General features: G+C 43.8%; 1 protein-coding gene across 13 annotated transcripts in view; it reads left to right on the forward strand.

The window, feature by feature from the left end:
- The window catches only part of KTN1 (kinectin 1), a 97,505-nt gene extending 74,301 nt beyond the window's left edge, over nt 1-23,204 (forward strand). For 7 of the 13 annotated variants that reach the window (XM_090034248.1, XM_090034253.1, XM_090034251.1 and 4 more), the window contains 11 exons: nt 1,084-1,173; nt 2,277-2,357; nt 7,486-7,575; nt 7,669-7,761; nt 9,138-9,197; nt 9,860-9,943; nt 10,137-10,220; nt 12,836-12,919; nt 15,734-15,826; nt 20,757-20,876; nt 22,711-23,204. In XM_090034248.1, coding sequence (XP_089890374.1) covers nt 1,084-1,173; nt 2,277-2,357; nt 7,486-7,575; nt 7,669-7,761; nt 9,138-9,197; nt 9,860-9,943; nt 10,137-10,220; nt 12,836-12,919; nt 15,734-15,826; nt 20,757-20,876; nt 22,711-22,740 — 909 coding nt within the window. In that variant the 3' untranslated portion in view covers nt 22,741-23,204. Of the gene's footprint in view, nt 1-1,083; nt 1,174-2,276; nt 2,358-7,485; nt 7,576-7,668; nt 7,762-9,137; nt 9,198-9,859; nt 9,944-10,136; nt 10,221-12,835; nt 12,920-15,733; nt 15,827-20,756; nt 20,881-22,710 lie in introns of all 13 variants that reach the window. The other 6 variants (XM_090034252.1, XM_090034255.1, XM_090034260.1 and 3 more) reach the window with 2 other exon arrangements.
- Nucleotides 23,205-23,980: the final 776 nt, after the last annotated feature.

Consider the following 23,980-nt stretch of genomic DNA (forward strand, 5'->3'; position numbering starts at 1 on the left):
AATGTCTATGGCCGATTGCAGGACAATAGTGTTCGTGTTGAGGTTTGCTTCCCAGAAACTGCCATCAGCACGGGGTAGAGGATTTTGCCTTATTTAAAAGTGAACTGGAGCCTCCAGTGAAGAGGAGTCTGAGCTGGCTGAATGGCCATGTGCTGCAAGCAGGAAAACTGAATGTTTTGTGGATAGTCCTGTTTTTAAACATGCCCCATAGTAACTGGGTGGTGTCCATCAGCTGCTTCCTATGTGTGTAAATTTGCTGAGCGATGCCTAAGAAGCCCGCAAAACCTCACACAGCTCTAATAATTATTTTCCATTTCATCTGGGGCTCTTGGAAGGATGGCATAAGGATTTCCCTGGCAAGTGCTGTGAAGTGATCATTAAAAAAGACAATCATGCTTTCTTGGCCTGGTTCAAATGTGCATTAACACAGTTTCCTTTTTTCGGCTTTAGTCCTAAATTAGAGGGTCTGTGGGAAGTATGGTGTGTAGAGACGTTAAAGTAAAATGTGATCGGAACCAATATTGATTCAATATTCAGTTGAAATGTTTATTAACTGTTTAGATATCGCTTAATTTATCACTGATTTGAGAATGTAATCTGTGAATGCGTTTACTCCATGTAGCATGGTTTTTGCTGTAAGAGGATTATTGAGTGATAGTATAACATTTCCTCAGGAATGCTTTAGGTTGGAGGTGAACTTTGATGACAAAAGAATACCAGATTCCTTTGAATATGATGAACTTTTTAAAGCTCAATATTTCTTCTAAAAATGGCTCTGGGTCTTAATTACAGTTAAAGGCTCTTATGTACTCTCTATAGAGATTTCTTGGGTGTTTTATCCTTAAATTGACCCAAATTTTCTCACATTCAATTTCATATTTGAAGGAATATGGTAAGTGATACAAAGGCCAAGTTCTGAACTAATTTAGCATCAGAAAAATGCTGGTAGTTGATATCATGGAGTCTTTGTTAGGCTGAAATGAAGCCCTGGGTTAGATGAAGTATTGTAGGCCTATAAAAATACAGGCATGCCTGTGGAAAAAGGTAGTGCCAGTTTCATCTGAGCCATTTCTCTCCATTTAGGAAAGGCAGCAGTACATGGAGGCAGCTGAGATGGAGACCAGAGAATTGCTGCAGAAACTCTTTCCGAAGGTGTCTCTTCCTTCCAACTTGGTAAGATGCACAGCTGTGTTACTTGGAGCCCTGATCATGGGCTAAGGACCCCATTGCTCTAGACTCCCTGCCTCCAAAGAGCTTACAGTGGAAATACATGTGCTCCATGGTGCACATTCAATTTGTAGTTGCCTTCCTGGCCACTGGTAATGGACGGGCAGGTGGTACAAACAGCTACTAATGCTAAAAATCCATCTGTTGTTGGTGCCTTATCCGTCCTCCCTTCCATCTATTTCATTTGCCTTGTTATGTTTGGTCATTAACCAAGGTTGTTAACTTTTAAGGGCAGGTATTGTGTCTTAATCTACTGTCTAGTGCAGTGGGTCACTTTTTTACTATAGTAATGGGCAAAAGGTTTCAATATAATTATTGGCTTGACTTTTCCAGGCAGGCTAAACATATTTAGCCCTTGTAGATAGGCTTATTTCTTTTAAAAAGCTCTATCTAGAGGGGTTTATAACGCGCACAAAGAAATTGCTTTTCTTCCATAATATATTCAAAAGTATGGAAGAGTAATATACTGTCCTTGAGTCAATCTCTACATGTTTAGAAGATAACAGAGAAATTAAGGTTGCAGAATGGCACTATATCTTGTTCATGAAGTCTGTAGTCTGTTTTAAACACTTTGGCTAAACAATTGAAGACTACTTAATTCTGACTTTAATTAAAGTATAATGATTAGGTCTAACTCATCAAGAGAATATTTGAGTTATACTTACAGTCGGTCAACTTACACATATGAGTACATTCAAAACACAGTTATTTCCAGGTCTTTGCATACTCATTGCAATGTCCCCATGGTTATAGATAAATTTCAGCGCTGAGGTCAAGCTTTATTAGTTCCCAGTCCTCATAATTTTTTTGGGGTGGTACTTCATCCCCTTGAACTGTTACTCACTGGAAGTCAGTTGTGTTTGGTTAAGTACTTGGTGCTAGGTATGTAATTCCTTTCAAACTGGAGTTTAGCACATTAGCACTCGGACCTTTATATTCTTAAAATCTACCCCACAATCCTGCAGTTAGGAAACAAAAGTTCTTAAAGAAATGCTCATCAAGATGTTAAATTGTCGGTGTCTGTAACCAAATGCATTTTTCTCCAACAGAGCCATGGTGACTGGATCCATAGGTTTGAAAAGACAGCAAGAGAATATTTGAGGGAGTGTTCAGGGTCAGAGGAGGTTAAGGTCAGTATAGTTTGTGCCAGACTTGCTGTGCATGATGTATTTTTTGGTATTAAACTTAAGGATTACTCCTTGGCTTGTGCTTGTGAGGTTCAAATCTCGTGGTAGGGTATGTGGAAACTGAAAACCCTCAACAGTCTCTCAGTTCCTCCTTGCATCCTGTGGCGAATAAGTGTCTGGATGTCCTCTGTGTTGGTATTGATTAGGACTTTTTTGCTGATGAGTAATTAACAGCCCCTGTCTTAACAAACACCCTGTACAGGCATTTACTTGCATCATGGTAGAAGCTAGATCTGTGGGACTTGTCACTTGTGGGATGTGCCTGCCAGCATGACATTGGAAGTTCCTAATGTCTACTATGTCTTGGGGAGGGGAGCACATCCTGGGGTGGTGATCTGTTCATCACTCTTGTGTCCTCTAAGAGCTGTAGAAGCTTGCCTGAGGCTGTTGCTCCTTGAGCAAACCACTTCAGACACCGAGAGGAAGACTTGCACCCCAGCTTCAGCTATCTGGTTGCTCTTCATTTGTTGGTGTCATGGCAGCTTCCAACTTGCTAGCAGCCCCTGGGTCTCTTCTACTTAGCAGCCTGTGAATAGGAACATGCCTCTGCATAGGTGTGCTGTACTGGGCCAGAAAAGAGCTGCTGTAAGGATGAGTCAAGCTATAGGCTTGTCTCCAGTGTCTGACCATTTGAGACGAGAATAGTGTGAACTATTTCAGCCTCGGTCTTCCAATGACCAGAAGCCTGGAGACGACCTACCACGTCCTCCAAGGTGGCACACGCACCATTCAGTAAAACTGCCTATTGTGGCACAGAGTGGTTGGAACCAGGCTACCTTCCCCTTGGTGTAGATCGCTTCTGCAGTATCAGTTCACTTGATGCTGTCTCTGAAGATGGGTTGAGCCAGCATGCTTGTCTGGGATGAGTTAGCTTCAGCTATGGGAGAGGCAAGAAGAGAATAGTGAGGCAGTACACCAGCTGCAAGATGAGCTGACCTGTGCTGCCATCTCCCCATGCTTCCTGGATGAGGCAGTGAGTTGCTTTTTATCTGCATCAGTAAAAATTCAAGGACTTCTAAAGAAACAGAGGTTTTAGATAGACCCCTTGAGTACTTCTGGCATTCATGCTGTTTCTCATGGACTTGTTGCTGTGCTAAGGAGGATCCCTGTGACTTTCGGGGCAGACAGAAATGTACATTCATCTTGCCCCTGTTAAAACTAGATGACAAGAGTGACGGCCCCAAGCAAAGAAATGAAAGGGTCTTATTAGAAGGAGGCTGTAGTGGCTTAAGCTCCTGGGGTGGTTTAACATCAGTTTAAGTCTTCCTTTTTGGAAGCAGTGAACTTCTCAAAACTAGAACAGTTGAGGCCCTTCATTTCTGAAGACTCATGGTGGGATTTTGTCCTCTGGGGCCTTTGTGTTCCGGTCTCAAGGAAGAAGCTGTCATGCCAGCAGCTGTTCTTCAGGCTGCCATCAATCACACAGCTGTGGAAGATGTTAGAAAATCATCTCTTACCTCAGACTTCGTAGCTTCACCAGACCAGAGATCTAATGCTATTGACAAGAGCCTAGCAGAACTGCCAGAGGACTCAGCATATCCTGCTCTTTCATCCCTTTTTGGCAACTGTTTATTTGCCAAATAAAATGGTGGGTTTTGGAAATCATGATTAAATGGCAAGGGGTGTCCTATTCAGTTCCAGTCCCCCTCTATTGTTTAGGGATCTTTCTAATGAGACTTTAAAAAGAGAAGTCCTGAACCTTGTTTCAACATCTTCATCCCCTACATCAAGTTCCTGGTGATGATGGAAACCATCATTCCCTCTTTAAATCCTCAGGACTGGTTCAAAGCTTTCAGCCTATGAGCCACCTATTTAACATTCAGCCATCTGACCCACATGAAATAGCATGGCTTTCTTTTAATTGAATCCGACTAAAGTTTTGGGACCACGGTGTTCAGCTTCTCCACAGCACCAAGTGTTTTCAGTGAGTATTCAGTAGTAATGATAGCTGATCAGCAAGAGCAATGAGTCCAGGTGCACCCATACATGAATTGCTCTTGGTGTTTTGGGGCCATATGCCTCATAGCTGTGCAAGAAGGTTGATTTGTGTTGTTTTAGGGGAAGATTAGACAAGGAATTGTATGGGATGATTTGAATAGGGAGGATCCTGCCTTAAGCAGGGGGCTGGACTAAATGACCCTTGCAGATCTACTTATGTATAATTCTCTAATTGAAGGTGGGTTGACCCAGAGGTGAACAACTTGGCTTAAGCCAGCATAGAGCTGTTTGTCTCAACCAACCTTAAAGTCAGCAAAAACTCCCCTTTGCCTCCAGCTCTGAGAATGGAGTTCAGAGAAGTATCCGTAGACTCCAAGTCAGTGAGAGCTTAGCTAATCGTCCACTAGGAAGAGCCCAGACAGTAGTAGGGCTTATCAACTTCTTGCTTTTTCAAGACTATCAGTGAAAATGTGTCTCCAACATTTGGGACATGTGGGCTTATGGATTTTACCTAAGTGCCCTTACCTGGATGGCTGAAATCTGCATATGTACCCAGCAGAGACACAGCAGTTTTAGTTCTGCAAGTCACCTCCTTGTTAAACTGGCAGAATGAACCTTGGAGTGGGTCATTTTCCCTGCCCAAACTCTGGGGACAGATGTTGCTCAGGGGTCTCATTCTATTATTGCTTTCACTGCCAGGGTCTGTGGGTCCCCTTTTGTCAGTTTGACATCATATAAACATCCTACAGTTCAGAGCCACCTATCCTGTACCCACAAGCGTTGCTACTCTGGGGATCTACAAAACCAGTACTGATAGACAGTCTCATACCAGTATTACAGATCCTAGAGAATAAGGCTGTAAGGGTGCTTCAGAAGTCACCGGATCAGTCTCCCTGCCCCAGGGGATCAGCTGTACTTGTGTTACAGTCAACAGACAAGGAGGTGCCAAGTCAGCTCTGCTCTGTCAGGCTGTTCTGCTTTGGAGGCACGTTGCATGACTGGCACTTCACCTTCCTGGGCTTCTGAACATTTTGGCAGGTCAACTCAGTGGGCAGTTCTCAAACAACTACAAATGGATCATCAGACTCAAGTGTACAGAACATCTCTTGCTGTGGGGAGTCCAGGGAACAGCTCTGCTCGTCAGAAACCAGAAGGGCAAGTGCTGCATGTTTGTTCCAGATGCTCCCTGCCAAGTGCCTTTCTCATCCCTGACACACTAGGACTGATGCCCCAGGACTACAAATCCCCAGGATACAAAGTATGCTGAAGAAACAGGTACAGGACCAGGTCAACTAGTTGACAGTCCCAGCACGTGACAGGCAGTTTGAGTACTGGCATCTGATGAATGAGTCAGCATAGCCCCATCACCACCTGCGCTATCTGACAGCTTCCCAGAACAGCCATCAGCGCTATCTGTCATTTAGAGCAGTGTGCTCCAAAGCAGGAAATTCTGGACCTGACTGACTTGCAGAGCTACATACAGAAAGATTCATGAGGTTTTTGTGATGGGCTTCATCATTTATATCACCCAGTTCAGCAGTATCTGATATATACTTCCTTTTCCCCCTTCCCCACCCCTCAACCACCTGGGCTTTTCACTGCCTCCATAAGGTTCTGGCTAATGGCCCTATCCTTATGTTGTTCTGGGACCTTTTTTTTTTTTTGCCTGCCCTACCATGATAAGGTTTTGTATAGACCTTTGGTATTGTTTTGCTGGGTTATTTTCCCCCCAGCTTTAGGCCCTTTCTACTTGGGACCTCAGTGTAGTATTAGCAGGATTGATAGGTTGCCCTCTTGGTGACCTGCTCTCTACCATGCATCTTTGAAGACAGCCCGCAGCTATGCGAGTTCTGTATGAATTAGGCTATTTGTTGCCCTAATTTCTTGCCAAAGCTTTGCTTGGATTTTTGAGAAGCAGGGAATTTTCGCACAGTTGATGCTATAAGGGAACTCCTTCCTTTTTAAGTTAGCTGAACAAAATCACCCAGAAACGCACAGATTATTCATCATCTTCACCTTCGTTAAGAGACAAGCTCTTTTGTCGTGGGAGGCAGGCTCATCTCTAGCTGCATAAGGACGTGTTAAGAGTTGGCCAGGTTTGATCCACCTACCCATGTTTGAGCTCAAGCAGCATCTGCTACCTGTTTGAGGAATGTCTCCACCTCTGAAGTTTGGAGGGCAGGAATAGGGGTATTTTAGCTCCCACCTTTCATAAATTTCCAGGTCAGGTGACTGTTTTGGTAGGGCTGTTCTGTTGATGTTCTATCCCATCTCTAGGAAAATAGACCAGTGCTTGTCAACTTCTGAAAGCTGAATCCATTTGGAAGAGAAACCAGTTAATTACCTTGCTGTAATTGTATGTGTGTTTTTGATGTGTGTTGTCTACATGGATCCTGTAACTTGCAACCTCACTCCTGCAGAACCCTGCTCATCTCAGATTTTGTACTGGCAAAAGAGCTGAAAGGTGATTAGATGCCTTCAGCCCATTTATACCTTTGGGCTGGGAGGGGGTTGAGGACATCTGGTGTGCAAGGAGGGATACTGTCAGCCAAAAGAATCCAATAATGCATGCCCAGGCACCAAGAGTGGAATCTATATGAATAAATCCTCAAGAACTGTGGTTATTGGAAGGCAGGCATCCAGTGCTCCCAGTCCCTGTATTCTTCCTGAAAGACACTGAAATATAGCATCTACTCTGTCCCCTCTTGGAGTAAATTGCTCCCATTCTTACCATCCATTTGGACATCTTTACTGTTCTTATCCCACTGCCCTAAATGTCTCCACCGTGTGTACCAATGTGCATCTACAAGCAGTTTTTCTTCATATGTGAAATGGCATTCCCAGACAAGATGGTGTATTACTCCAGTAATACAGATCTAATGGGATGTTGTTTATGTGACTTATCACCTGTTTCCTATAGCCCTATGATGTAGACTTGCATAATGATTAAGATTGGATAGGAAGACCCTTTAGTTGAATGTTCTCTGTGGTCATTTCTAACAACATGGAAAAGAAAGCATAGAAACCGAAGTCCTGTAAAATGTTTATGTTCCATTATGTATCCTAATGTAACCATAAGTCTTATGTTATGAACTTCTCAAGTGAGATGTAACCCCTATGGGATTCATTTCAGGTTATGGAGCAGAAGCTGAAAGAAGCAGAGGAAATGCATATAATGCTGCAGTTGGAGTGTGAGAAGTATAAAGCAGTCCTGGCTGAGACGGTAGGGAACTTTGTCACTCTATCCAGTGATGCTGCAGACTGTTTGTCTTCTGTTTTCCTACAGTTAGCAAAATAACTAAAATTTTTGTATTAGGAGGGGATCTTACAAAGGCTACAAAGGAGTGTGGAAGAGGAAGAGAGCAAATGGAAAGTAAAAATTGAAGATTTGCAGAAGGAACTTAGACAGGTATTTCTGAAGAGCTCTCTTGGGACTCTTTCATTTCTTTTGGAAATAGAGGGTCCTGGGTTTTGTCGGGGGGGAGGGTTTTTTTGCTGCTTAGACTAATGCTAGAATATTTTTCAGCCTTTCTTTGTTAGGGAACTGCATAGACATTGCTGGGGTGTGAAGTTAAGCCAATCGATGTTCAATGTAATATCAGGTATCTTTACTGTAACATCAAGAACTTTAAATTTAAGCATTGTAACACCTACTATAGTAATTCATTTTTTGAAGGGAGACTTCTAAACTAAGACATTAGAGAGTGAGGGAATCTTAAGTATCCTTTGATTTCAGGCAGTTTTACTTCTACCACAGTGAGAACATTTTTATTGTTGGCTTTTACTCCAAAGCATAGCTGTAACATAGCAACATCCTTCTAACTACCTTTCAGATGCAGGTATTTCTGGAGAGGCAATTAGTGTATCATGCTACATAGGAACTAGGAAGCAAATTGAGGAGTCTGTTTGACAAAGTCCAATGTCAAAAATACATATAGGAATTCTTCTGACCTAGTAAAGCCGATTTTGACTTTGGACAAACGTAAGATTGAAGGAAGTATAGATGGTCAATTTGGATAGCTACAAGTCTGTATAGAGCAGAGGTTCTGTGTTTAGATTTAGCTACAGTAGATTCTCCACTTACATTTTTAATTTTTTCAAAAGGTACTTAAAAATCCATTATGTGGACTATAATTACTGTTGAAATTGCCTACAAGCCACTTTTTAAAACATTATTTAAAGAAGAGGATCTGTTGATAGCAAAGCAGCAGGAAAAAAGCCTTTAGTCATTATACATTTCCTTCCCTGCCTCAGAATCAAAATAGGTCAAACTAATTTTTCAAAAGAAAGTCTTTCTAAACTACTTTTAGTCGGAGAATTTGTTTGCCTGGGTATTGGCCTGAAGCAAGTGTGTATAGCTGAATTATAAACCTCTTGTTTGAGAGGCTTATAAGAGGCTGGCAGATAGATGCTCTACCATCTGTTGCAGTAGTAGTCTTTTAATATGGCTAAATCCAGAAGATTTAGCTATTTATAGTTAATCAATGGAGACTGTCTTCCTTATTCAACAAATATGAAGGGCAATTGCTTTAGTATGAAAACCAGAGAACTGCCTTAGAGCTTGCCTAATGATTGTTTATCTGGGACCTAAATATCTCTGGCAAATAATTCTTCACGTTGTGAAGGGGAGGCAAATGCATGTTTTTTGGAGAAGACCTTTCATACATCCAGAGCTTGGACTGCTGTACAAAATGTGCGCTTTATGAAGAGTTTCATTTCAAACTGAATTACTGTGGCGTCTTTGATAACCCAAAATTATATATTCATCTCTGTTGGAAACTGCAGATGCGTCCTCTGGAGCATGAGGTAGAGAGATTAAAGGAAGAACTCAAAGAAGTTGAACATGTACGTTCAAATTTTTCATCTCTTTTGAAGCTTTCCTGCTTGAGACATTAAATGCGAAACCTTCAGAAACTTCCTCATGAATGGAACAGTTTTGTATTGTGGATTAAATGGTGAAACCTGTTGGTCAATATTGGCTAGAGTAGACACATACTTCAAGGCTTTTAGGACTAAATTTAAGCTCCTAGATGAGTGGCCTAATTTCCAGAAGTGTTGAGTGTCTGAATTTGGCATTATTGAAACTCAACAGCCTAGCTCAGGGACTGGCAACCTATGGCTCATTGGGTCATTGGGAGGGTTGGGAGTAGTGGCTGGGTGGTGGGGAGAAGTAGCAGTGGCAGCCAGGTCCTAGTGCCAGGTAACCTCAGACCTAAGCTGGGTCATTGTGGCCCATCACTGGAAAATGTTGCAACCACTGACCTAGTTAAGTTTCTATATCTCATCTTAAGATCTGAACTTTTGTGTATCTGTGTTTTGGGAATTTTTACTCTTGTATTCAGAGATCAACTTAATCTTAATCTTAATCTTAGCAGAGCTACCGTAGCTGTCCTGTGCATCTGCAAGATTTGAGAATTTTATAGGAGAGACTTTGTTTAGTGGTTAACTTAAGTAGCTTCCTTTCATTGCTATTTTCTGATGTTTAATACCTGTTTTCCTATTTCTAGCTTAAAAGAGAGAGAGAACATTTGGAAAGTGAACTAGAAAAGGCAGAACTAGAACGATCTACATATGTTTCAGAAGTCAGAGAGGTAAACCACCGACACAGCTGTCCCTTTTGCTTTCTTTTCATATTGAATCAGTTGGCAAATGATTAAACTCTTTGCTGGAGTTGAATTTTTATATGCTTGTGGCTTTAGGGTAGCTGAACACTCTAATAACTGAACAGAAGAAAAAGGGGCATTATAAGGAGACAAATCCTAAAAACTCTAAACTTCATTTCAGCTCAAAGATCTGTTGACTGAATTGCAGAAAAAACTTGATGATTCATATTCTGAAGCAGTAAGACAGAATGAAGAGTTAAATTTGGTAAGAAGCTTTTCTCCACTGGGCACAAACCAGGCTCCAAATATACCTGTTAAGTGGAGACTTCATTCCAAATCCTGTCTGTTCTGCTAACTTCTTCAGCTTGGTATTTTTGTCCATTGCAATCATTTATGTAGTCTGACTTTTACAATTTGTGTGTCCGCTCCTAATGCTAGCATGCCTGGTTCTTAAGACTCCGTTTTTTTTCTAAAGGCCTTAAGACTTCCATACTTTAAACTTTTTAAGAATCAGCGTTTCACGAATGCAGGCAAATGTAGCTGCAAGTGTAGTGTTGTTAGCTTGACTGGAACACCTTTTGGGCAATTCAGTTTGGGGACCGTGCTCTGGGAAATGTGGAACGCAACCACCATTCACGCTCACAGAATACAAGCAGAGAGCACCCGCCATTATTTTAGTGTAAGAGTACACAGAAGAGAATGATATGCATGCATGAATTAGATTTGCTAGTGTCCATCCACTTGTACTGCTCTGAAATTTAGCTGAGGAGCCATTCTGTGTTGTGGCATACAGACCAGCAGCAGATTTGTATTTTGGTTCAAAACTCCATCCAATAACTAATACTGACTCTTACCAGAGTCTCATCAACCCAGACCAGACCTGTAGCTCCATAGGATTTGTCTTCCAGTTAGAAGATTAATTCATTTTAAATACCCATTTACTTCACAGGATGGTGGATATTCAAGCTCTGGGAATAACTGAAGCTTTCATATACCTGTGCATAAACAAAGCAGGCCTTCTTCATGCTTTCCAAGACAAAATCATGGAGAGCTTTCCCTACTCCCACTCTTCATAGAGTGTAGCCAGGAGACGTACCTAACACTAACTGCATGAGGCTGGACCATAATACCATGCTGAGCAGTCCTAACCAGGTGCATCTACTATATTATTCTGTAGCTTGAACCTGCTTTAACTATTTGGTTAAAGTGACCAAGCCTACTTGAGATTAGTAATTCAGGTGACTGTTTTAAAGCAAAGGAGCAATCCGATTCCCATGTCAGCCTTCCAGGATTTACGTGATGTTATGGACATCATACTGAACATGCTATGGGTTAGGTTTTCATTATGTTAGCTGGACACTACTTTTCTTCAGACCCTCCTTAGCAAGAACCACGTCATCTGGATCCACCTCCTCTGAAACTGGAGGTGTGTTGAAAATGTGTCTGTTTCCCTCAAATATTAGACACATTGTATGTCTTAAGATCTTGTTACCACTTGCTCTGAGAAAAACATAGGTTGTTATGACAGAAACTACCAAAGCTGCTCCTATAACTCCTTTTAAGTATTTGTGGCCGCATCTAACCTTCAGTCTGTAGCTTCAGCAGTTACAAATCCCAGCTCTTACCTAGACAACCCAGCTCCTGCAGTCAGGTGGCGTTACACTGGTTGAAGCTTACATGTGGTTTTTATCACTTTGCTCTCCCCACTTCTTTTTTATGTGATGAGATGGCAAACTCACTACTTCCTTATGTGTTTGGAAATAATCTATAGGTTTACAACAGGCAGGAGATTCAGGGGAAGAGAAAGTGGTAAAATCTCAAAATATGATGTACTATAATTCGTAAAGTATATAAAGGAGAAACAAGATAAAACTTCATAGCATCCCTCAGACCAACATTACTTTTCTAATGAGCAGAAAGAAATCAGTTTAATTCAGGTGCTGCGACAGGCAACCTTTAAAAATTCAAGTGATTTGAGAGTAATACAATATGGAGGAATGGATTTAGCATGAATTGTGCACATGGAGCAGTCCTGTTGTTCATTTTAATCACCTGTGGGTTCCCAAAAATACTGATGGCAAAAATAATAAACAGCATGGTGCACTGAGCAGCCACACTTAAGACTTCTAGCTAATTTGCCCATGTTGAAGATCAGTCCATTTGTGCTGCAGAAGTTCTTTGCTATTGCTGGCATATCAACAATAGAAACACTTGAAGTTATTATGATTGACTTTAGTGAATGTATTTTGGGGCAATCCAGCACAAAGAAATCCTTCTAGACTGGAATACCTGTTTTCCAAATGATGCTGTGTAAAGACAACAAATAGTTTAAAGGTGTCTTGGTAGCAATTCAACGCTTGAACATGATGTTAGCAAACTGCTTCCAGCTTCTGCTTTACTAAAATGCCAAAAGCCAGTCTGAATTGTATCAAACAGGACATTTCAGTAGAGAAGTCAGTGGTTTGTTCTGGCCTAGGGATGTGATGGCAGTATAAACTCTGAGCGTTTGCTGTGCATCAAGTCCATCATCAGCCTTTTTTTGTGAACAGTACAATAGGAATACATGCAGAAAGCTTTATATAAAGTTGATGTTCATTTTCTTCCTGGCAGTGCAGTTCCAAGTTGAAACCACTTGCAGTTGCCATGCTGGCTCTAGCCTTCGTCTCTGTATTTTTCATTCCTTGCTTTTAACTTTATCGATCGAAGCTCTTCTTTTGATCTTTCCTTGTAAATCTCCTAACACATGTTGACTAATCCACTGTGAACAATAGTTTTAGTTCTCTTACTCCTTCTTGTGTGATTGGTGGTATGCTGGATTATTCTCAGAGAGGTGCATGTCAAATTGAAAATGATCTTTCTGTTTTCCTTATTATCTTACAGCTGAAAACACAGTTAAGTGAAACACTATCAAAACTTAAAATTGATCAAAATGAAAGGCAGAAGTTGGCTGGTGACCTGCCCAAGGTAAGTGAAGCTTGTAGGCTGGTTATAGATTCAAATACTATAAAATGTTTATGTAGCCAGATACTGAGATCTGGAGGCTTGTTGGGCTGAGAGGCAGGCTATAAAACTCTGATCTGACTACAGAGCAGGAGCATGTTCTCCTAAGTCCTAGTGCAGCCTACCAGTCAGTGATATTGGATATAGCCATGAACATTGGACACATGAACAGAGTCCCTTTAATTGGGAATAGAATGGGCTGAGACAGAAGCCAACAAACCGACTTCTCTTCAGTGGTTGCTCTTAAAATCATGTGCCTCATTCATCAGAGTTCATGCTTAAGAAGCAAATGGTAATTATGGGCCCATATATTGCTTTTTGTATGAAAGGATAATGCAGTATTTGGCATATAGGTTCAGGGTTGTAGCAGTGCACATTATATAACTACTAACAGTATCCACCAATACTGTGAGGGCAGTATGCAAACACCCTGTACTTTGCTGGAAGAACCTTGATAAAGTGACCTGAGAAATGGATGCATGACATTAGTCTTTTCTTACCAGCAGTTATTGCAGCATTTATTTGAGCAGAGATAACATAAGAGGACCTGGGGCTTAATGCTGATTTATAAATTGACCTCACTGGAAGGGGCTGATGCTTACATATGAGAGAGCTTGCTGAGGATATCTGGATAGGAGGAAGCCTAGGGTAGCTCTCTGTCAGTTAGTCTGCAGGGTGCACCACTACCTTGCCAGCTACCCAAATGTGGAGCAGGCCAGCTGATTGCTGTTGCATCCTGTTGGCTTGTAACTGCTCTGCCCAGGTTGTTGCACAGGCCTGGGAATAAAGGAGCATCATGTCAGCAAGACTCTTGACATCCCATTCTGCTGGGAATGAAAACTAGTGCTGAGGTTGGCTGTCTGCCTTTGTGCAGCTTGGGGAGCCGCAACTTCCACGCTCTCCTTTGCTGCTGGAGCAGCGCAGAAGCCTCGGCACGTTCATGCTGGGCAGAGTCTGGCCCTGATTTCCCACGTTCACAGGGGTATAACAGACTCCTCTTTTCTGAGTCCAGTATGTGAAACCCTGGGAAGTTATCTATCACGTTCTGCATGTGGCCCTAATCTTCTGATGAGAGCACGTCCTTTAGGGCACTTTTAACATTGTTCACGAGACCTTCTGGGCTTCCTGCTTTCCAAACACAGAACAGAAAGACTGACCCTGCCTCAGAGAATATAGCAATCAAAGTGTAAGACCAAATGAACTGGGTATGGAAAGACTTGGGCATAGGTACAATTCGAATGCAAGACGGTGTTGGTCTACAGGAGGGGCATGTTGTCTTGGTGCTCCAGTAGCCTACCTGTCGTTAAAGGCTTTTAGGCATTGTAGCAAAGTGTGGTGTAGGAACAATCAAGTGACTTTGGGGATATTTATAAAGAGCTCCTTTTAGTATAAGGGGCAGGTTGTAAGGATGGAGTTGGAAGCCAACATCAGTAGTGAATGAGGTGATTGTGGGGGAGTTGACCATGGAGAGTTGAGGAAGTGAAGGTCAAGTAGCACGTGTGTAGCAGAGGTGGAGGAACCAGCAGTGAGATGACATGGCCCAAGCAGTGGGCAAGAAGATTTACCTGGGCAGCACCCTTCTGAATGGATGTTACTGGGACAAGACTGGAGAAATGGATTTTGAGGCCACAGGGAAGGACATTGCAGTAAATAGAGGTGCACTGATGAGATCAGACATGATGTTTAGCTGTGTGGATGGATAGAAAAAGCCAACCTTGGAGGTGTCATGCTGTGCAGAATGAATCATCAAGGCTTAGTTAGACCGAGCCTATGAGTGAGGATCAAGAGGAGAGGCCTGAGGCAAAGATGACATCCAAGTTACGGGCCTAGGTGAAGATATGATGGTGGTAGAGGAAAGACTTGTACAGTGTTTTTTGTTTGTTTGAGAATGAGAAAGTATCACTGTGGCATGTAGAGGGGTTAGAAAAAATGTGTCTTGTAGGAAGAAGGAGTTAGCAAGACTCTGGGAGGGGTGGGGGGGTGGAAAGGAAGATTTTGAGTAACTGATGGTAAAACAGTGTCTGGAATTGCATATCTGGTATTCAGCTTGGTTGGAGAAGCAGAACTGCCCAGCTAGCACGACAGCAGAAAGGAGGGTTTCAGAGTGAAGCATGTGTCCCTGGTCATGGGATTTCTGTTAGAGATGAGGGAGAGCAGGAGCTGAGGCAGTAGCTGCAGGCATGAGCCAGGGCTGGGGCCTGTGGCAAAACAGACCCAAGGCTGAGCAGGGCAAATGCCTGCAGGAGCCTTGCTCTCCAGGGGCAGGGGGATGAACGTAGGGTCACTGCAGTTGCATTTAATTAATTGATTTTTTTTTCTGGAACATGATGGCAGAGTGTACGATGGTGCATTAAGAGTGATATGTAGAATGCGTGTTTGAATAGCACATCAGCACCAATAAAGCTGTGTCATCCTATCTGGATGTACCGTGTTGACAGCTGACATATGAACTGGCTCTCAGTTGCTTGTCAGAGTTGCTCTTTCACATAAAAATCTGTGCTGTCGAATTTTTACCTAATATATTGACAAAAGACTATTAAAATCTCCCCCTAGAATAGCTTTCAGCTACTGGTTGTCTGATGTAGCAGGTGCCAGCGTGTGAGAAGACCTGTCAATCTTAACAAAAGTGTTAGTCCCCTGAGTGAATCTGGCATAACACAGTTTTCCTCCTGAAGACTCATTTCCTGTGTGCCGTGCACTTGCGGATAGACAGGTGGTTTGTTTTTCAGCCTTTGTTAATTGCTGCCTCCTCCATTTCCCCCCCTTTCCCCCCTGCAGGCCCAGGAGTCGCTGGCATCTCTTGAGAGAGAATTCGGAAAAGCTGCGGGGGACGCCAACGTTATTGAGAACAGCGATGTTTGCTCCGAGCCAGTGAGTGCTTTCTTGGAGCCCCTCTCCAGGGGCAGTGCGAATCTTATGCAGAGTGTGGGCTGAGCTTGTTACTCGGCGGTAAAGAAACAAAAATATTTCAGTGCCACTGAAACCAGGCCAGGAGATTTTTCCAACAGAAAAGAAAAAACCCAGAAATGCCTCATCCTTGAATTGTCCAGAGGGGACTTTGACAGCTTTGATCTGCCTTTCTCAGTGCACTTAAAATTGGTTTGACCTTTTGGTTGTGGGCAGGAGGGGAGAGCTTTAATATGCTTCTTCCCTTGAAGGGGGGTCACTAAACATTACTTATGACTAAACAAGCTTAAAATATTAGGCATTTAGCTGGTACTCGCTGAAGTGCCTAATTGCAGTGGAAGACTGTCGCCTTCTCCTATATCTATTGCAGTGCATTTGCTTACCTTTACAGTCGGGGCCTCCTTAATCTGTGCAACTTCCAGCGAGAAGCATTGCCACCATTTAGACAATAGAAAAGTGCCTTAGTTCTGCTTAAAATGCTGATGCCCGACAGGGAGCATAGTGACCCTGACGTGGGCCAGAAGCAGAATCTCATTCATTTGCATTTCAGTCAGTGGCAAACCTAAGAATCTCTTGGAGCTGCGGGTTGACAGCTTTGTAGGGTTTTTGAGATCCAGCTCTTCATAATAGCTGTATGTTGGATGGTTACAGCTCTGGTATTTCTGCAGCTATAGAGTATGGAACTGGATGGACTCTTTTGAACTGTGACTTTAAGGTTGGCCCCATTTCTTTTTAATAACTTGGGTGCCAGCCGTAAACCACAGATAACAAACTTAATGTCTGGAAATCCCAATTGGCATGCCCAGCTCTGGTACTTGTGCCCCACAGGCCTCACAGATCATGACATCTGTTTGATGAACAGTTAAGATATGGAGTCATCTGCTAGAACATGCTGATCTTTGGAGAGCGTTATTTCCATGCAAGTGAGACAGCTGTTTCTTGAAAGCAGGCATCCTGTTAGGCTGCATTTGTTCCAGCCTTCCAGTGCTCAGCAGTGAAGTGGTGTCAGTAGGAACCTTATTGTCCCAAGACCTGATTCTTCCCCCCGACTAAAGGGTAGAAGAAATCCAGTACTCACAAGTGGAGATCGCAATGGCTAGCAGACCAAGTCCTTTCTATTTGCAGCAGCAAAAAGGAGTCCGTAAAAGTGCTTTGTAAACTGAAAGGACCAGAGTCCCTGAAGGGAGTAGTGTAGAAGAAGCTTTGTTTTGCAGCTATTAGGAGACATGAAGTGGCTTGTCTACAGAGCAGTAGATTTTAAACACTGGCTGAATGTTGCATTGTAAGTTGTATCCTCCTGAGCCAAGACGTGTGGTCCCACAAGGCTATTGATTTCAGTGCTGCGGTGTTTCTTTTATGAAGTTTGCCAAAGTCCATGCATTACCTATCCTGTCAGCAGATGGAGCGATGGCAATACAGCCCCGATCAGCCTTGTTGTAGTTCCCTGCCTGGGCTAGCACTGTCATAAGTGGAGCTGTCAGCATCTGATTGCTTTCCTAGCTAATCTCTGAACACATTTCAAAGCACAGTGGCAGTCAAATACATTAGGGATTAGAATTGTGAAATGCCACATTGCCAGATGGGCTCTGTATTGTGAAGTGAAGCTGCTGGGTTTGTATTAGGTTCACCTCTAGATCTAATCTGTGATACTGGCTACTTTCAAGAGAATTCCCATTGGTTTTTACAATGTAGAAAACAGTTGCAGATCACTTGACTTAGCTTTGCAGACATAGCCCCTCTTCTCCCCAAACCCATATTAGCCATTCGGTGTCTGTGATGGCTAATAATAATCTATGCTGCTAAGTTTTCATGAAGTGCCCTTTACTCACTTATTTTGGGAGAAGTAGTTTGCTGTGTTAGCTTAGTTTATAAAGGTGCCGCCCTGCCTGTCCTGACTTGTGACTAATGTTTAGAGAGGAATGAGCTTTGGTAGGCAAGCGCCTACTTTGTCAGTGGCATCTCATGAAGTAGACTGGCTTACGAAAGCTCATGCTTCTCTGAACCAGTCGGTTGATAAAAGGCAGCACCCTGCCCTACCTTCTGCCTGACTGGTGTGTCCAATCACATTTTTTAAGCAGGAACTTAAGAGTAACTCAGTCCAAATTTGTGCTAAGCTTCAGGGTGAGATTTTGGAGAGTACATAACTGTTCCCACTGAGTGGTGAAACTGTCAATTCTTTCTTTTGGCACAAGGCAACATAATGCTGCTTTCAAAACATACCCATAAAGCTCTTCTCTGGTGGAGTCTTTTGAATAAGCTTACCCTGCAGACGTGGAGGCAAGGCTCTACATGCTCAACAGTGCCTCCTTGTAAGTGAAAGCTCCCTCCTTTTGATTCAAATCTCAGGTTTCACTGAGACTCCTACTAGACATTCAGTAAAGGTGCAATGGGGTTTGATGTGGGATCCACACAACTGCCCTTCCTGCCATGCTACATATGCATAGTAAGAGGTGTAATTTTGGGGTTTGGCATCAGATCCCATCAGGCCTCATTGCTGGTGCAGGGAGAGCCTGGGATTCCCCAGGCCTGGGGAAGCCTGGGATCCTGGGCTTCCCCTGCATCAGCAAGTAGCAAGATCCTGCATCTTCCCTCAGCTGGTGCAGCTCCAAGCTGCAGGAGTTCACCTGGCCACACATTCAGTTAACAGCACAGTAGGAAAGAGCCACAAAGTTATTGCATGCATTTGTAGAATAACTTTATCGCTTCTTCCTTGTTTTATGATGCCATTCGTTGCTTTAAACTGTGACCAGGTTACAACTTAATACATGATTAACTGGTTAAATGTAATGTGTGGCAAGAGTCTGAGGTGAATAAGAAATAACATCTCAGCACTTCCTCTTTTTGGTATGATAGGATTTCTAATCACCTAAAAGCTGAAAAGAAATGAGTTTTGCAGCATGAACATGGGTGATATGTTTGGGTCTAGCTTTCCTTGAGTCAGATTTGGCTTCTGCAGTGTGTTGTGTTTTCAATATTCATGATTTCCAAGTCATTCTAGACCCATAGCTCACTACTTGCTGGAGAGCCCAAACACGGAGTTTTAAATGAAATGTGGCAGAATATGAATTTGGCAAAATATGAAGTACTATATGGACTGCATCAAGGGAGCAGCCTTTTTTAGCTCTTGTTCATATTGATAGCCCCCTCTTCCAATCACCTGTATCCAACCTCTGTTCTCACCTTGTTATCCATAAATGTTAATGTTGGCACATCACAGAGTGAGTGAACCAGGCAGGGCAGGCAGGCAGTCTTAAGTATCCTGCCAGGGTTTGCATCAGGAAACCCAAGATGCCTAGGGGACTGGGGGAGAGCGAGAGCAGCCAGCCAGCATAGAACCATGCAGATGCTCTGGGCCAGAACCCAAGTGCTGTCTCCTGCTGGTGGGGTTTGCAACGCTGAAACTTGCCTAGCTTTTTACTTTGTGCATGGTACCACGTGCCTGGGCCCTCTCCAGGGTAGAAGAGCCTGGAGTGCACTCAGGCTCAGGGCTGTGTTTGACAGGAATCCACAGGGCGGGCAGCAGTGCTGTCCACAGAATATATTGCTGGCTTGTGTGTTTTGAGCATGGCAGAGTGACAGCAAACCTAATGCAGAATAGATTGCCGTTTTCTATGCTCTCTCCACTCAAGCTTGCATGTCCAGTAGCTGTGTGTCCATCAGATCTCATGCATTCACAACTCTTTCAGGCTCCCAGGAAGGGACTTAGACAAATCCAGATCTAAGCTGAACAGTCTCCTTCGCAGGCAGCCCAGCAGCTCTGCTGTTCCGGCGATGTTAGATCATTTTAGTTTCGCTTACTCATGTCTGTTTCTAGGCTCCGTGTGCCAAATTGGGCTCATCCAATCAGATTTATTTTTGTCCAGCCAGGTCTGTAGGTGATATGGCACAAAGCTGGTGCTGTTGGGTTCTGCCCAGCAACTCTGGTTATCATCCTGCAAGTGCAAAGCCTGAAATCAGTGAGGGAAAACCACAGGGGAAGTGGAGCTCTTTGGCATTTTGTGAGAGGCTTTGCAGAATAACATGTGCACATGTGCTCTGAACAGGATGGGTCTTTTATATTCAAGTGTGGAAATACCCCTGTGACTAACAGTTTCATGATACTGATGCACATATGTAAGATCACATTTATATTGCAGCAGCTCTGCAGAAAAGGACCTAGGGCTTATGGTGGACAATAAGCTGAATAAGAGCCAACAGTGTGCCCTTGTTGCCAAGAAGGCTAATGGCATCCTGGGCTGCATTGGTAGGAGTGCTGCCATCAGGTCAAGGGAAGTGATTATTCCCCTGTGTTCAGCACTGGGGAGGCCACATCTAGAGTCCTGTGTCCAGTTTTGGACTCTCACTACAGAAAGGATGTGGACACATAGGAAAGTACCCAGTGGAAGGGAACAAAAATGGTGAGGGGGCTGGAGGGCATGTCTTTTGAGGAGAGGCTGAGGGAACTGGGCTTATTTAGTCTGGAGAAGACTGAGAGGGGATTTAATAGCAACCTTCGACTACCTGAAGGAGGGTTCAAAAGAGGATGGAGCTGGACTGTTCTCAGTGGTGGCAGATGAAAGAACAAGGAGTCATGAGCTCAAGTTGCAGCAGGGGAAGTTTAGGGTTGATATTAGGAAGAATTTTCTCACTAGGAGGGTAGTGAAACACTGAAGCAGGTTACCTAGAGAGGTCGTGGACTGGAGATTTTTAAGACATGGCTAGACAAAACTTCAGCTGGGATGATCTAGTTGGGCATGGTCCTGCACTGAGCAGGGGGTTGGACTAGATGCGAACCTCCAGAGGTCTCTTCCAGCCCTCATTTTCTGTGATTGTGTTTGGTTCCTGACTTTCTCAGTATTTAAATTGTAAATGAGCTTCTAATGACTTTTTTCCCCCTCCCCTTTTTCCCTTTCAGGAACGGATGGATAAAAGATTGAATTTGGCAACAAATCTTAACCAGGACATAGGCCATCTCAAGAAGCTGCTAGTGTCAGTAAGCCAAATGCTCTCCAAGGGAAGAGAACACTATCAGCTAGTAGGTATGAAATGGCGTCTTAGCTGTAAGTGATGGGTTGCTGTCTGATGTCAGCATCCTCCGACTTGACACATCAGTGGGAATCCCACTTGGTCCTAACCAGTCAGGAGTCTGATGCATTTAATGTTTCACATACAAACTCAGTCAGGCCGCTGCCTCCTCCATCCATTCAGCCTGCACTAATTTCCCACTTCTCTGTTCCTTCAGCTGAGCCCAAGGGCTTGTACTCTGGTTACAGATCTTCATACCTCTGTTCTGGCACTTCCCAGCTCATCTCCATTCTTGTCTCTTCCATGTGACAGTCTTTCTGGTCTGGATAACCCCCTTATACCTGAGGCAGTACCATGTTTCCCTTTGCCAGTTTTTAGGGAAGAGTTATACATTCAGATCTGCCATTGGAATGGGGCAGACACAACTGCTAGGCGTTCCTTGAGCGTGCAGGGAGAGCTGTGGCAGTTGCCATAATACAGATCTCTTATGGTCTCATTTGGAGGCACTAAGGACAGGCAGATCTTGGGGGGGGTGTGGAAAGGGGGGATGCAGTGGTGCAGCTGCACCCCCTTTTGGATTGGACTGCACCATGGGAGCCTCTGCGGACTTCTTTAAGCACCTAAAGGAGGTGAATATCCCCCTCCCTTCCTCTTCTCCTCTTCCTCTCCATCTGCTGCTGTTGCTTACCTCGCAGAAGTGACAGAGCTGTTCCTGCCCACATTGGTGAGGGCAGAAGAGGCTGGGAGCAGGGGGTGCTGCCACCCCTGCACTGCAGGTTGCTGTTCCTGCACCCCACTCTGGAAAATCCCAAATCCACCCCTGATTAGGGACATGCATTCTTGCCTGCTTTTTTAAAGTCAGCTTCACATTAAAATATTGTGGTCCATCAATAATTGACATTGTAGAGTCTAATTTGCCAAATGACCTAAGTCAGCTAAAGGGTGGAGCCAGTTGAGGGGTTGAAATCTTTTTTGCAGACCTTACCCAACCTGAGATCTTGAGAGCTCTGAGGCAGAGACCTGTGAAACCAGCAGGCTAAGTGGGAAGAGCTGTTGGTGGGTTAAACATGGGTTTAGGCCTTCTGTAGGCATGAGCTCCACATTTATAATACATTGTTCATGAACAGCTGGTAGCACAGGGAGGTGATGTCTGTGGCTCCCCTCTTGTAGCCAGAGTATGTGGCTGCCTTTTCCTCCTCTTAGCTGCTGTTTCACTGGTGTCAATCTTCCAAGGGGCCAGAAACGCTCATGTTCCCTATTGCTTTGTCTTTAAACTGCCCCTTGTTACCCAAACATGATGATGGCGGTCATTGTTCTTAGCACCCTTCCAGCCATTAACAGTTGGCAGCCCTTACCCAGTGATGTGCACCATGGAGCTGACTGCTTGCCTGGGTGTTTTGGGGTGCCCTGCTCAGCTAAGCAGTGGTACTCAACATCTGGCTCACAGGCCAGATCCAGTCCTCAGAGCCATGTCAGTTCAGCATGTGGGTCTCTCCATAGGTCTGGAAATTTGGCAGTGGGGGAGTGATGTCAGCATTAATCACTGCACCCCTTTTGCCATTTTTCTGGACCCTTGTGTGCTGTTGACATGGCCCTATGTGCTAGAGCACACACGTGCCTGGTCAGGCCAGTGGATGGTGTCACTCTGTGACCACATCTAGGCACGTGGGGTCTCTCCGCAACCGGATCGCACCCACAGGCTGGTCTTGGCCCCCTCATCTGACCTGTAGAGATGAAAGGTTGAGCCCCACTGACCTAAAGCATTTGCTGTGTGTGAAATGTCTGTGAGCTGCTACTCTTCACCAGCTTCTTGTCTTAAATGCCTTTTTGTGTTTCTCTTGCAGACTGAAGTCCTGGAAGAACTGTTAATTTGAGGATAGCAGAAGGCATTGTATTATATTTTGCCAAATTAAAGCCTTATTTATGTTTTCACCCTTTCTACTTCGTCAGAGACACTGAACAGAGTTTTGTCTTTTCTAATCCTTGTTAGACTACTGATTTAAAGAAGAAGAAAACTCTGTAGACACCTCCAGAGTTTAGTTTTATAATAAAAATTGTTTGGATAATTAGACCTTTACATTCCTGGAGATACAGTAAACATGTAATCTTTTATCTTATTTTGCTCAATAAAACTTGTTCAGAAAAGAATCCAGCGTGGTAAAAGGCAACAATGAACTATAACATTTTAATACTGGTGTTGTACACTGTTTTACTTAGATACATTTTTGGGAATAGCTGCCTCTGACTTCAGCCTCAAGTAAACACTCCTTTTTTTTGGTTGCTAATGTAATCAGTTTTTGTAATGGTGTCAGCAAATAAAGGGATGCTTATTATTCAAGGAGCACTTCTTATGTTGTTTATTGTGAACGTTATTGTGATAATAGCACAAGACAAAGTGGCTAGCGCCCATTCCACTACAATACCCACTGGGAAACTTGGGTGAAGGTTTCACCTGCTTGTTTTGATGGGGAGGAAAGATGCTGTGTACTAACGTGCAGACGCTTGGCTAGGCTGCCTGCGGCTATCCAGGATAACTTGTGTACATCTCCAAAACAGCGGCGGGCCACGGGAGAGCTGTGGGACCCGACAGCAGAGATGTACTAAGTTAAGACAGACCCCTGCTTTGTGTTGAAATGAATTGAGGTTGCAGTGCAGGTGGCAGCAACGCTGGTTGAAAGTCTGGGGAGCTAAACATTTGGGATAAATATTTTGATTGCTTTCCAACCTCTTTTTTGGGGGGGCAGCATCTTCTCCCTGGACTGTAAAATCAGTTCAGTCACACCCCAAAGTAAATTGATAAATATGGCTGCCTCATCCACTTCAGATACCAGTTATAATTTAGAGTGAATGTCTTCAGTTTGTCTGTGGCAAGAAACATCGCTTGCTCAGAGCCCTTGGATGCTGGGCTGAGTACAAGGGGTGCAATTTGCCTTCCAAGCCTCTAGAGCAGGGGTTTTCAACCTTTTTTAAGGCGAGTACCCCTCCTGGTGGGTCCCCCCTTCTGGACGTGGAGCAGGGGATGGTCCCTCGGCAGCTGAACGTGAAGCAGCACAGCAGCACATGGCGACACTTTCCAAGTACCCCCAGTGCTCCGCACTGCTGCTGTGTACCCCC

Source organism: Crocodylus siamensis, chromosome 2 (genome assembly GCF_052110815.1).
Source record: "Crocodylus siamensis isolate JL-2025a chromosome 2, ASM5211081v1, whole genome shotgun sequence".
Lineage (NCBI taxonomy): Eukaryota > Metazoa > Chordata > Crocodylia > Crocodylidae > Crocodylus > Crocodylus siamensis.